This window comes from Sphaerodactylus townsendi, linkage group LG02 (assembly GCF_021028975.2).
Source record: "Sphaerodactylus townsendi isolate TG3544 linkage group LG02, MPM_Stown_v2.3, whole genome shotgun sequence".
NCBI classification, from domain to species: domain Eukaryota; kingdom Metazoa; phylum Chordata; class Lepidosauria; order Squamata; family Sphaerodactylidae; genus Sphaerodactylus; species Sphaerodactylus townsendi.
Genome location: NC_059426.1, coordinates 94,590,875 through 94,605,721, shown reverse-complemented (window position 1 = coordinate 94,605,721; position 14,847 = coordinate 94,590,875). Strand labels below are relative to the sequence as shown.

Here is a 14,847-nt window from a genome sequence, read left to right as displayed (position 1 = left end):
CACAGGGATATCCCAGAAGCTTATTGACCAGATCATAAATGGTAGACATGTCACCCTGAAATACAGCTTTGCTTAGCCTACAAGGGTTAGCAACCCTCAGACTGGCCACTGACAAAGCCCAGCAAAGTTAGAGAGCAGGAAACATGAGCTAAGCATTTACCCCCCAATCTTCTACAATGTCCTGGGATTCTGTGGTAGATGTATCTGTGTAAAACAGATTTCATAAAAATAAAAAAAAACTTGAGAACGTCTGCACTAGGCAAGCTCAAGAATTAGAAGATGCTAATAAAATTGGCTGCAATGAAAATTTTAATGGTTAACACAAGCCTAGTGAAATAAGATGTACAAATATAATGTTATGTTTCATGAGACACAAAATTAAAACACAGTACTCAAAAGGCCTAAGGCTAGACAACCTTCTCATTTCCAGCACCAAAACTATGAATTGCCTCCCCAAAACTATGAATTGCCTCCCCCGGGAGATTAATCTGTTCTCTTCTATCATTGGCCGATGACCAGCAGTTCAAGTCTTTTTTTATTTGTTGGTCATTCCCTTACTGACCCTCTTTTATGTTAATGCATCGATACCACCTTGGAAAACCTATGTTGGGCGTAAAGGAGGCTTTAAAAATGCAACAAAGTACTGATTCCCAGCTTTCTTTGCTTCAAAAAAGTTGTCATTGTGGAGGGTAAAAGTGCATGGGAGGAATGGCAGCAACAGGATGCAGTGGGAACATCAAAAAGAGATACACAGAGAATTGACTATCAGTAGCGTTCCTAGAAAAAACAGTGCCCAGGGCAAGCACTGGAGTTGTGCCCCCATGTTCTAAGTCCAAATCCCCCCTCCAATTTGCAAGAGGCTGTTGGCCAAGCAGAAGGCCTTGGAGCGCATACAGAACTGTCAATGGCCCATGCTCCTGCCCCAGCAAAACAGAGATCCCAATGGAGATGAGTGACCAAGGATGGAGCCTGGCAGGGCAAGATAGGGACCTGGACAGAAGCATAAGAGGGGGACCAAACAGCAGTAGCTCCCATGGCAGTGACCCCAGCTTGCCTGGCAGGATATGGCTCTGGCTCATCCCCTCCTTCTGGCCTGCTTCTTCTTCTTTGCCTCCACCCATGCCTGTCTCCTCTGCCCCTCATAGCAGGATCCCACCTGTTAGAGCTGCCACTACATCCCTTGCATTGCTAGCCCAAGGTGGGACTACCAGCACCTGTGCCACCCCCAAGCAGTTGCCTGCCCCCCTCCATGGATTGGGCAGGGTGGGTTTCCAGGAGAAAGAAGAGGAAAGGCAAGTGGCAGGGAAAGATGATGGCACCCTGGGGACACAGAGCCAGTCACAAAGGAGCTATGCCAAGCTGGCTGTGGAAGGGCGCCCTTCTGACTGGACTGCTGGGCATTTTAACTGGGGAACCCAGATTCTTCCTTTAAGGTAGATTTAAAAGGAGAATCTGGGCTCCCTAGTTTAAACACCATTGAAAGTGATGCTGTTTGGAGGTGTATTCCAGCATCACAGCGGCTGCCCAAGGGGTCGGGGGGTGCACAAAACTCAGATTCTGCACTGGGCTCCATTTTCCCTAGCAATGCTGCTGCCCGGAGGGAAGGGCAGAAGGGACTGTTGGCTGGGAGCCCAGCCGGTGGGGGGGGGGGGAGGCAGGCGGGGCAGGTGAGTCTGCCGTCTCTGGCCTTGGAGAGCTGCTTTTTATAAGCACTGAGGCCAGGGGTGGGGCTTGGCCCCAGAGGCCACCCCCCACCCCCCCCATAAAAATCTATATCTACGTCACTGCACAATACCCAACAATTATGGCTGCTGTGTTGCACCTACTTATGTGTGCTTCATTTTACTGTTTTCAGCAAAACTAAGCACATGGAACTGCCAGGCCCAGCCAAATTGTATGAGTAGTAAGTCTCCAACGGTCATCACCAGGACATCCCCCAGCAAGTCTTCCTTCAGAAAGTGACATGATAGCGGAGGATGGTAGAATGTTTCTTCAGGGATGTCTGGCTTTCCAGTCCACCCCTGCTTCCCCATCCAGCTTTGCTTTACAGAAACCAAGACTTGAAAGGCTGAAAAATATTGTTGTGGTTGCCTAGCAGCCCCCTAAATGGTCATTGATATAGCAGGATGCTACATCAGAATATATTATTTTGTAAAAAATTACAGCTTTTATATCTACTGTTATGGGGGAGGGGATTTTATTCTGCCAGTGTTTTATTTATTTATTTATTTAGATTTCAGATTTTGTTGGCCCTCCTAGGGATTTCTTCAGATTTGTATAGAAATTCCATTTGTTGGCCTTGGATCTTTGATCCACAATCTGTGCCCTGGTTCAGAATTAGATATATGATCAGTCAATCAGTCTATTTTCAATAAAGACAGAAAAATCATAATATATACAATAAACTTGGATAACTATTCATTATTTTCCCAATTATTGACATGGCAGATGTAAGGATGGATCTTTCATTTGTTTGAAGGAATCCAGTAATTCTTGAAATTTACTGATAAATATAAAAAAAGAATATATAATGTGTATGTCTTTCTGTGAAGCAGGGTAAAATTTGATCACTTATCAGACACATTTGGCTTGCTTTGAAAATTACAGGTAAATGTAAGTATTTTCTAATGCTTGCAACCAATTTTCCACAAAGTACCAAGAATTATTAGTAAATTTCAGAATTCACTGTTCATCTTATGATTATTAAAATTACAGAAAGATACAGCTAATCACAGAAAACTACACCTAAGTAACTTTTTCTTAAATGATGCAACAGTTAAACTGTTATTCCATCAGTCATAGATAACTGAAAGTATAATAATAAGCATTGTTAAAATGAAATATTTATCAATTCAGTATTTGTGTATATAAAAATTACAAGTTCTGCTTAAATAACAAATCCAACTTAAAAGTGATATAAGACAAAACACATTTTATGTTGTCTTTGATCTTTAACTTGTAGCCTTATCTCCCAGGTCAAAGGACACATTATTCAATTTCACCATTTTTTGTGTAAAGTCACTGTAGCGTTGAAGATGACTTTCAGTACAAATGTCATGGTACTTAAGGCTAAACCGGACTCTAGTTTTTCAGCTTCTTAATTAAAATCACAGTTTATAATGGTTCAACAATATTATCTTTATTCTTTCCAGCTGAGCAGCAGCAGAATTTTCACAGCTTTTAGTCAGTCAAGCTTAGCAATGTTTCAACAGCTCTCTTTCATTTACAGCATGGTTCAGAGTACCTAAATGGCACTTGGAACCCTTTCCTTCTATATTTCAATGAACCTTCCTAGTTATTTCTTTCTGTTCATATAAAATTTACAGCAATACCAATGTAAATACAGAAAATAAGACCCCTCAAGGCATATATTTTAACTGTATTTTGTTTTCAGGAATAGACACCATCATACTAGCAAAGGAAGTTGAAAAGGCAACAAAAATGTTTCATTATGAAAAAAATCCAAGTAATTAAGATGAAGTTTTGCTACAATGTTGGCAAACTTCAGTACTTCCAGCATTTACTTATAAACTAGAAATTCTTACTGGCTGTGGTGGGTTTTCCAGGCAGCGTGGCCGTGGCCTGGTAGATCTTGTTCCTAATGTTTTGCCTGCATCTGTGACTGGCGAAACATTAGGAACAAGATCTACCAGACCACTGCCACACAGCCCAGAAAACCCACCACAACCAGTGAATTCGGCCATGAAAGCCTTCAACAATACATAGAAATTCTTAGAAAGCTTAATAATTCCAGTTAGCCAAAGCGTAAACAGTATTTGACCCTTTTATAGATATTATAGTTCCTTACCATTTCATTAAGCTTGTTTTGTAAGGTATATTTTGAAATCTGTAACAACACAAACAACACTTTTTAAAATTCTAGACAACAGTATAAATTTATGGTAATTCTGATGTTTTGAAGAAGTGTTAGAGCAACACCATGTAAATATGATAAAAATGTTATCAAAATGAGAAAGTATTCAACTATTTAGAAGTAGTTTTGCGTATATTACTAGTTCACCTTCCCACACATACTCATGTTGGTCATTTGTGCCTTGATTGGCAGGGGGACAACAACGTGACAGGCAGCACAATCCATAGTACAAGGCAGTCTGGGACAGAGCTGCTTCAATGCAGGGAGGGTGAAAAACCCAAACAAAATTCCCACCTTCATAGGATGGCATAAGTTCGTAGCCCAGGCTGCAGCAAAAATAGCCACAAACCTGAGATTGATGCTGACTAATGTTGGCTGCACCCCCAGGATTGCCTCTGCACCCGCCCACCCACTGTGCTGATGGAGCTGGTGGCAGCACAAAAGTGCCACATCTGGGTGTCCCGAGAGGTTGTGGCAGCCCCCCACCAGCGCATTTGCCCTTCCACTAGGGAAGTGATGGCGAACCTTTTTGAGACCGAGTGCCCAAATTGCAACCCAAACCCCACTTATTTATCGCAAAGTGCCAACCCGGCAACCTGAATGCTGAGGTTTTAGTTTAGAAAAAAAACGGTTGGCTCCCTCTTCCTCCGCCCCACCCGCTTGAGCAGGGGCCAGTCTGCTCTAGCCTCCAGCAAGTCCCATGTGCACTGCTCTGTGCCTCTCTAGCATCTCTGCCTCCTCTCTACGCCCCCCCTCGGACAGCAGCCACCCGGAGCACAGGCACCAGGCCCGCCAGCCGAGTCCTCCCTGCACTCCAATCCGCAGTGTGCGACGATGTCGTGGCTCAGTGCGGCTCCAGGGCCAGCCTAGATGTGTGTGTGGGAGGGGTGATTTTCTGCCCCCCACATGACGAACTCTGTGTGCGCGTGCCCACAGAGAGGGCTCCAAGTGCCACCTCTGGCACCCGTGCCATAGGTTCGCCATCACTGCACTAAGGTAAGTGCCCTGGGGAGGGCGAATCCACCATTGCAGGCCTGTACCGCCTCCAGGAGCCATTTTGCTCCCTTCACTCTGAATTGGGCAGTTATAAGGACGTAGGTAAGGGGGGTTCTCGGGTTCAACCCCCCCATTACATGTCCGAAGCTCCATCCACTGTTTGTGTGGTTTTTTGTATTTTTTAGTGATTTTTTGGTTTTTGGCCTGCAGGGGGGCGCATTTTTTAGGCTACCAACACCGAAATTTCAGGGATTTGTTGGGTGACTCTCCTGATGATACTACCCAGGTTTGTGAGGTTTGGTTCAGGGGGTCCAAAGTTATGGACTCCCAAAGTGAATGCCCCATCTCCCATTGTTTCCAATGGGAGCTAATAGAAGATGGGGGCTACACCTTTGAGGGTCCATTAATTTGGACCCCCTGAACCAAATTTCACCAAACCTGGGAGGTATCATCAGGATAGTCTCTTACTGATACCACCCAGGTTTCATTAGGAGAGTCTCCTAAAGATACCCCGAAAGTTTGGTGCTGCTAGCTTAACAATTGCACCGCTGACAGCAGGCACCCTCCAAATTTCCCCAGATTCTCCTTTTAAATCCACCCCATTCGGCATGGATTTAAAGGGACAATCTGAGGTCCCCAGTTTAAACATCGAAAGTGATGTTGTTTCAGGGTGGGGGAGAATCCACCCCAAAACAGCATCACTTTCAATGTTGTTTTAACTGGGGACCCCAGATTCTCCCTTTTAGGTGAATTTAAAAGGAGAATTTGGGCTCCATTGAAAGTGATGCTGTTTGGAGTGGATTCCAGCATCATAGCGGCTGTCCGGGGGGGGGGGGGGCGGCAGCGGCGGAAAACTCAGATTATGCACCGGGTTCCATTTTCCCTGGCTACACCTCTGCCCAGAAGGGAGGGCAGAAGGGGCTGCCAGCTGCCAGCTGGGAGCCCAGCTGGTGGGGGGTGGGGGAGGGGGGGCAGGGGAGTCTGCAGCCCCTGGCCTTGGAGAGCTGCCTTTATAAGCACTGAGGCTGGGGCAGGACTTGGGGAGGTGTGGCCACCCCCAGGGGCGGGTAGGGGCCTGGCCCCACCCCCTGAACCCCCCCATAAAAAATCTATACCTACATCCCTGGGCAGTTAGTCTGTTTCAGGTGCAGTATTCATGTACAAAGGGCTCCTGCTGGTTAAGCAGAACCCTTTTACCCATTCCCCTGTTTATATACACTTGGATATGCCCACAAATAGTACAACAGTTAGCAACAATGAAGTAAGTCTGAAAACCTTACTTTTCCCATTCATCCTCCCCCCCACCCCTTGCTTGTGCTTGGTACACACATATAATATCCATGCTGTTTCTGTGCTGCCTGCACATCTGCTCATGGAAAATTGAAAGCAGGGTTCTATAGAGTCGCTTGAGAGGAAAACTACACTTTGAAGCAAGGTCCGGTTTGGCAAATTTTACCAAAAAACCTCCCTAATTTTATTGGGGAGGGTTCTTAAAAAGCTTTCAGGATCTGTTAGGTTACAGTACAGGCAGTTAGGCACAACTTCCCTGTGTTAGCTAAAGTTTGGTGTGGGTGAACAATGAAGGACAGCAAAGGAATGTAACAGTGCCCGAAGAGAAGAGAAGAGTTTGGATTTATATCCTGCTTTTCTATACTATAAGGAATTTCAAAGCAGCTTATACATACCTTCCTTTTTCTCCACACAACAGACACCTCGTGAGGCAGGTGAGGCTGAGAGAGTTCTGAGAGAACTGTGACTAGCCCAAGGTCACCAAGCAGGCCTCATGTGTAGGAATGGGGAAACAAACCTAATTCTCCTGATTAAATTTCACTGCTCATTTGGAGGAGTGGGGAATCAAATCTGGTTCTCTAGATTACAGTCCACTACTCTTAATCACTACATCACACCGGCTCCCAAAGGTAGAAAAGGTGAAGGAGAAAACTAGAGGGGTGGAGGGAAACAGGAGAGGAGAGCTGTGGCTTTCCCCCAACCTGTGTGGAGTCGTGCTCTTCAGTTCTGAAGTCGGCCCGCAGGGGTCGCAAGGAAGAGGCGAGACGCGGTGATATCATCCGGTGGAGAGAGCCAGCAGCAGGAAGCGGGATCCGTGGATCTGGAAACTCTGCTGTGTGCTAGTCCCTGGCACCTTTTATTAGGGTTTACAATAGGGGCGTGTATGGGAGGCGGGAGAGCGGGAGAGTGGGAGAATATCATATGATACATGACATCATGGGGTTGCCTACGTGCGGGAGGAAACGCTCGCGTCTGGGTCTAATCCATACCTGGGGGCAGGAGCCCCTTTGTCCCTTTGTCTGGGACACCTGGTGACCGTGAGTCAGGTAGTTCATGACCTGTGACTCACGGGGGGTCTGGGGGGTGGGTGAGCGTGTGCGCCCAGAAGGACACAGATGGCACAGGCATTCCATGCACTCTTTCTGAGGCTCTGCTGGGTTCGCGGGGCTCACCCCTACATCTCCCCATTTCTAACTTTTAGGACGGGGACCGAATTAGCTAGGGCAATATAGGGGAGCGTTTGTCTCCTCAGGGACTCGCTCAAGCTGGTTGAGCTGTTTGTGCAACATGAGAACCTGATTTCTGCGCAGGGGGAGGTCAAAGGGTTTCTTACACACATTACAGGCAAAGGTAGATATACATTGAACAAAGCAAGATTCAACAACAAGGCACACAATAAAACCAATGAAGAATTGTACAATAATACTCAACCATCCCCCTGGTAGCCAGCTCCAAATGGCCGACCACCAATGGGGCAACACATCGTATTTCAGATTAGACACAATCTCTTGCAACTCATGCACTTTCATATGAATCAAATGGGAGTTATCGGAAAGATTAAAACAGCACATATTATTTACATTCTCACAACCTTGGTGATGCAATAACAACAAGTAATCTATAACGGCACGATTAACTAAAGTCGCTTGACGAAGTTCCTGTTGCTTGGAAGCCAGAGCATCCAGAGCAATTGAGGTGGAATTAATGGACTTCGCAAGGGCGCAGGCCAAACAGCCGATAGTCTTAGCATTGTAGGAAGCAAGTCCGGGGACTCCCACAAGGGAAGTCGCAAGGGAGACATACTCTGCTTCAGAGAGGGCAACTGCGTCGCTCCGGCAGGCCGGGTCGAGAGGGAGGGTGGAGCGGCGGCAGCGCTTGGGCTCCCGGGGCGGAGCCTGAGGTAGAACGATGGTGAGGCAGCTAAGACAGCAAAGAGTCCCGGCAGAAAGATGGGCGGGGATGTAGTTGAAGGTTCTTTCCCCTCAAGTCCAGAACCAACCTTTAGGGAGCAGGATGTTCCCATACACGGGGGGAATGTCCTCCCGCAGGTGTGTCTCCAATTGGCCGGTGCCGTGAGAGGGCTCAGCCAGCTTGTGCCTCCCCGCCCATCAGTCGATGATGCGGGCACAAGTATTGGACTCGTGGTTGGCAACAGTCTGGGTGATGAGGGAGAGAGCACCGGCGGGGAGGGTCCGGATGACGGGCCCGCAGTCAGCGCTCATAGAATACCTGATGGAAGAGGCATTCATGAAGGGGCTCAGGCCAGATTCTTCTAGGAAGTCTCCAGGGGCTTTGCAGACAGGAAGCAAGCAGGAACTCAGCAAGCTTCCCACCCCCAGATACTGACCCAAGCAGAAGGACGAGACGTTGGCAGCGGCAGCAAACTGCTCCCAGATGTTGGCTTGATTAAGATCCAATGGGGGTGACCGATTGTCACCGGCAGGAGGCAGCAGAGCAAGCAGATGATGGTGACTGCGGAATTTGCAGTAGTAACCGCAAATATGGCAACGCGGAGATCCTCGGGTGTCTTGGGGAAGCCTCGCTGCCGCAGCAGCTCCCGAGCTTGGCTGGTCATCTCCTTGACGTCCCCCCAGGTCATCCGGGTCTTCGGACCGTTCTGGCGCTGGCGGCGGTTCTGTCGAGGCTGTAGGGCAGGGTCCTCCAGGGAGATCCGCTCCATCTCTGGGATGGGGTTGATTTTTTTCTGATGCCACTCCATGGGCTGGCCAGAAATGGTGAGCTGGAATCCACAGGGGATCTGTAGGGAGAAGGACTGAAGCATACCCCCTTCCCCAGGTTATGAGAGGGGCTGGACCTTGCCAGGCTCGGTCTGGGAGCTGGCGGTAGTAGACCTGGGCGTGGGGGAGAGGCTCTGATTGCCTGAAGTGCCTCTCCACAGGGGTGACTTGTTGCCCAGAGGGTAGGGCAAGCAAGTTTAAATGATTGATAGTAAATAGTACTTTGGATATGGTCTGCTGAATGAGACCTAAGTTGGGGGGGCCACCTACTCCCCTTTCTTTAGTTTGTTTGGCCAGAATTTCCTTGAAGGTGCAATTGGCCCGTTCAACGATTGCTTGGCGATTTTGAGCACCAGGAGCGCGAAGTTGAGACAGGAAGGGCGAAGGGCAAGCAACTCCTATGGAGAGTTGGCTTCAGAAACATCATAAAGGCGCGCCAAGGCGATGGTCCGAGACTCCTGGGAGGCCGGCGGACCCTTAAGGGATTGTGGGTATGCATACTTAATTTCTGCAGAACAATGAGCTTCGAGGGCATTTGCACAGAAGAAAACGCATTTGTAAAGGAAGGCAGTTACATAGATAGGGGTCAGTTCTTAGAACAAAAGGCAGGAAGACGTTTCATCGTAGAGTAGGTGTACTTACCATGACCGCAGAGGCTGATCTAAAGGTGGTGCTCGGATGTTTGAATTGCAGCTGGCATCTCTTGGGATAGCAGGTTCACCGAAACCACTCCTGTAAGGGCGAGAAGCTGCAAGCCTCGGCCTTTAACATGGTACTGATAAAGCTGCCAGGGCGCTGGGCAACCACAAACCAAACAGGCTTGTTATTAGGGGCATAATGGTGGTAACCTCTTTTTAACCTGGGGCCTGTCTTGGAAGTGCTGCGGTACCAAGACGGGCCCAGATTTTAATCCAGGGAGGGCTAGCTAGCCAGCTGGCCCTCCCGCCTTTGCTGGTTGAAAATTAGAAGGAGAGGGAAAAGGAAAAAGCTTCAGAGCAGGAGCTCTGATGTAGAGAGGGAACGCAGTCAGGGCTGGGAGGATCGCGCTGAGGAGGGCCCATGGGCTGAATGCACGCATTTACTGCTCTCAAGTCCTGGAGCAGCCGCCATCGGCCACTCTTTTTCTTGATCACAAATACAGGCGTGTTCCATGGGGAGGTGGAGATCTCAATGTGGCCGGCTGCTAGCTGTTCTCCCACGAGCTGGTGCATGGCAGCCAGCTTTTCTCTGGGCAGCGGCCATTGTTCCACCCAAACGGGGGTCTCGGTGATCCATGTGAGAGGAAGAGTGGTGGGAGTGGGCTTATCCATCCCAAACTAAGGTCGTTTTGATCTGGCTCATAAGATCCCTTCCCCACAAGTTAACGTGGATATCCAAGACAATGGGGCGGACTGTGACCTGCCGCTCAAGTCCCGGGCTGCTGACTGTGAGCGGGCGGATGCTTCATCTCGCGGTCTGCTTTCCCCCCACCCCCCAGATGCGTGGGCAAGCCTCGGTTGGCCACTGATCAGGCCACTCGGCTGCTCTGATGACGGTTACTACTGCCGGCGCTTCTCGTGTCCACTACATTAGCCCCCTTGGAATGGACACCTCTGTGGTGAGCTCCGAAATTATGGACGTGGAGCTACCGATGGGCCGCCTCCGAACCGGGCTAAGCTACGGTGGTGCCGGCTGCTCCGTGATGATTACCTGGGCTCGTGGCCTTTATTGAATTGGCAGCAGGCAGCGCGTGGGGCAAGAGGATCAGCTGGGCGCAGCTGATTCCACTGGGCAGTTCCTGCGGGATGTTTGTCCACACCTGGACGTGAATGGCTCCCTGGTGTGTGGAGTAAATGACCCCTGGAATAACAAACCATCCCTGCTCAGCGGCGGAGGCCTTAGGCAAGACCAATCCGATGGCTTCTGGGGGAATGGGATTGCTGTATTGAGTTGGAGCGATGAGGATTTCGTGGGGGAACTTGAGAGAAAGAGGTTGGGTACAAGTGAGAGAGATACCATTAGAAGGTCGGGGTGTTTGCAATGCAGGCTTCAGCTTTTGGAGCCGTTTCAGTACTCCCCTCTTTGCTCCTGGGCCGGGGAGAGGCCCGGGTGCGAGTTTCCTGACTTGCACTCGCTCTTCCAGTGAAAGCCTTTCTGGCACACAGGGCATCTGGTTTGGGGCTTTCTTGGGGATCCTCGCCTTCTGGAGGCGGACCCTCCTCCGTCAGGGTTGTAGGCCCCCCCACCGGGCGACCTACAATCCTTCCAGAAGTGTCCCTGCTTGCCGCAATTGAAGCACTCGCCTGGGGGCTGTCCTCTGGTGGAAGAGAGTGCTGCGGCTAGGAGACTGGCCTGATGGGCAGAAGATCTGATATCCTGGCAAGCTTTGAGCATGTCGGCCAGTTCAGGGTTCTTCCCTAGGCCCGTGATCGCTCTGCGGCACTCGGCGGAGGCGTTCTCCTTAGCAAGGAGCATGAGGAGTTTGGTTTTGGCCACATCGTTATCGTCTCCTTAGGGCTTCCTGGAGCCTGTTCAGGAATTCCGCATAAGGCTCCTGGGGCTTCTGCCGGATATTGGAGAAGCTCTGGGATGGTCGTCCGGTATTAGGTACCTTTAGGAATGCTCTGTAAGCGCAATCAGAGGCGACCGTAAGGGTGGCCTCCAGTAGGACGATCTGCGTGTTGGGATTGGTGAAGTCCCCACAACCATAGAGCTGCTCCGCGGTATAGGCACCACCGGAGGCTGCTCCTTTACCTATGCACTGTTGGCGGAACTCACTTTCCCAGACTACATATTGCGCAGGGTTCAAGAGAATGTGGAAGGTTGTTTTCCAATCTTCCGGAACCATTAGGTGATTCCGCATGACCGCTTCCAGCATGCCTCTCACGTAGGGGCTTGTAATCCCCATGTCCCGTATTGCTTTATGGAGTTCGTTGAGAACATTATAGCCTATGGGGCGATACTTGACGATCCGCTGAATGCCACCTCATTGCCATCATCATGATCAGTGAAGTGGACGGGGCATAGGGCTAAAATGTCGGATTCGTCTTCCGTCAGCGTTTCTTTCTTCAGCAGATCGTGGTTAATGCGCTCTGCTAGAGTTTTGAAACGCGCGCCATTATGTGGCGCTGACGGAGGTGCGGTGGCTTCAGAAATGGAAGGGGGAGCGGAGAAGAAGGCGGAGCAAGAGGAGGAGGCGGTCGAGCCGCAAGGGCGCAAGCGGGAGAGTTTGAATGAGGCAAGGTAGCAAGCGAAACAGGAGGAGGACAGGTGTCAGGCTTAGCGGAGAGAAAATATTCCGGGGGTGAAATTGCAGGTGAAGGGTCGAAATTGTTCCTCTTTGCCACAATGAAATCACTAAAAATCAGACTGTCTATACAACGCGCTGAATAGACAAACCCCATAGATTAAGGGAAGGGTTTATTTTCTTTGTCACTCTGTAAGCAAAGGCGCTCTAAGAACGTGATGTCCTATTTTGTTATAGTTTGACATATATATTTTATGTACACAATTTTTTAATTTAAAAATATTAATAAGAATAACAATTAATTTTGAATGTTTCTTTTAAACACATCAACACTTTTTATATTTGAAATTAGGAAATAGATATGTAATAGATTAATTAATCTTAGAAGTTTAAAGATAGATTGAAAGGGTTAAATACAAATGTATAAAGCACTTAAGAATGTAACAATACTATTGAAGTTGATCAAAGAACTTATCCATTAAGGAAGGATTAATGAATAATCAAAGGAAAATTACTCCTGAAGTACAGCAAGGAAGTCCTTTAATTTTGTTGTATAAAATGAGTTATAATGTTAGATATTTGTGTGGTATTGTAACGAAATATGATATAAGTTTTTGTTACATATCTGTGTAAACCACCTCTTTTTTTAACATTTCAATAAATTTTATTTAAAAAAAAAAAGAAAGGAGGGACATCTATGGCAGAGAGACCACAGACCTGCAGACCGATGGCGACAAAGCATTGTCTCCACGTCAGTAGCAGTGGCATCGGCGCGCGAGGCTCCTCGTGCAGAGTGCGCCTGATGCTTTCCCAATCCTTAAGATTCAACGTCCCCCTTTCTGGGTACTATGGACATTGCCTATCAATCTCCCCAACCAATTTGCGCAGATCCCTTTTCTTTACTGGGACTCTGGCGCTTTTCGTCAGCGTTTTCAGCTCGCGGACGTGCTTGTCATAAGCAGTGCTTTGGCAAGCTCCCATACTTACCGGTGGTTCGTCAGACGAGAGGGTCCTAGAACGCGGGTCCGAGGATGAGCAGATCCAGCGGACGACGGTGCACCGAGGGGGCCTATTCCAGGCAACGGTAAGCGGGCGGAGGTTGGAGATTCCCGGGTTTCGGCACCAGCATGAAGTTGGCCCGCAGGGGTCGCAAGGAAGAGGCGAGACGCGGTGATATCATCCGGTGGAGAGAGCCAGCAGCAGGAAGCGGGATCCGTGGATCTGGAAACTCTGCTGTGTGCTAGTCCCTGGCACCTTTTATTAGGGTTTACAATAGGGGTGTGTATGGGAGGCGGGAGAGCGGGAGAGCGGGAGAGCGGGAGAATATCATATGATACATGACATCATGGGGTTGCCTACATGCGGGAGGAAACGCTCGTGTCTGGGTCTAATCCATACCTGGGGGCAGGAGCCCCTTTGTCCCTTTGTCTGGGACACCTGGTGACCGTGAGTCAGGTAGTTCATGACCTGTGACTCACGGGGGGTCTGGGGGGTGGGTGAGTGTGTGCACCCAGAAGGACACAGATGGCACAGGCATTCCATGCGCTCTTTCTGAGGCTCTGCTGGGTTCGCGGGGCTCACCCCTACAAGTTCCCTTCCACTACCCTGAATTCTGGCTGGTGTGGTAAAATAAAGAAGTCCCGCAAAGGCACTATTTGTTGAGGCAGCTGCTGGGACGGCACTGTGAGCACAGGTGACTGCAGGTGCTTGCATTGGGCTGGGTTTGCTGCTCAGGCTGCCCCTCCTCCAGCTGTTCTTGAGCCTTCCCAGCAGGAGGAGGAGGAGTTGCCTGAGCTTTGGCTTTTAATTTCATTACAATTGAAGCTGGGAGGTCTTAGACAACAAGTTTCTCAGTTCAGGCAGCAGCTTTGTAGAGCTCTTTTCAAATCCTTAAACTGGAATTGGGGAGCTTGCAGTAGAGCAGATAGGATTAATTTTAGTACAGTTACTTTTTCCTATTTAAAAAGTTTTGACGATCCATCTCCAGGATAGTTGCATGTAAGCAATCCACTCACATGAGCAACATACCATGAGAATAGAAACCTCACATGATTTTGTGGCTCTTGTTCAATAAACATGAAAATTTCTACCTTCAGAGAAAGCAAGAGGTGATCTTAAGAAACTTCTGATGTTAAACTGTATGGCTTACACAAGTGAAGAGCCCACATATATTCTTATCTGAGCAAGTGAACTGGCTGAAATATTAGCAGAGCTTTGAATGTCTTTGTTGTGGTGAATTTAAATCAGATTCCATCATTAGATGATAATTTCCCCCAGTTTATGTTAGTTCAGAAAAGCAAGGGAGCGTTTATTACTCTTTCAGTCCATGTATCATGCTCAGCAGACCATGAAGTACACTATATATCACTTGTGCTGTGTCATGAACTGAACAGGGCATAACAAATCCTTTCAGCCTTTTGTACAGAAGGTCAGCAATGTGAAGGAATTTCATTTGCTTTTAAAATAATCTCAGCAGCAACCAGATTATTAAATAAACAGAGAATGACATCAAATAACTAAGCTATTTATAAAGTTAATGAGAACAGAATAATCAGCACAATATTAATGACAGATAAAATTTCCCATTGTTGCATCATGAAAAGGCACTGTGAATAATTTAGAACAGCAAAAAGCCTTTGTAAAATTCTTTTGTACTTAAAGTTTAAGGTGTGTCTTAAAGGTTTTGCAAAAGTATGGGTGAGTTTTAACAAGGAAGAAATTAG

The 14,847-nt window shown here is 48.2% G+C and overlaps 1 protein-coding gene across 1 annotated transcript in view; it reads right to left on the bottom strand.

Moving 5' to 3' along the window:
- CCDC73 (coiled-coil domain containing 73) overlaps positions 1-14,847 on the bottom strand; it is a 56,552-nt gene that overhangs the window by 21,962 nt on the left and 19,743 nt on the right. The window contains exon 6 of the mRNA XM_048484583.1: positions 3,809-3,847. Within this exon, the coding sequence (XP_048340540.1) occupies positions 3,809-3,847 (39 nt within the window). The remainder of the gene's footprint in view (positions 1-3,808; positions 3,848-14,847) is intronic.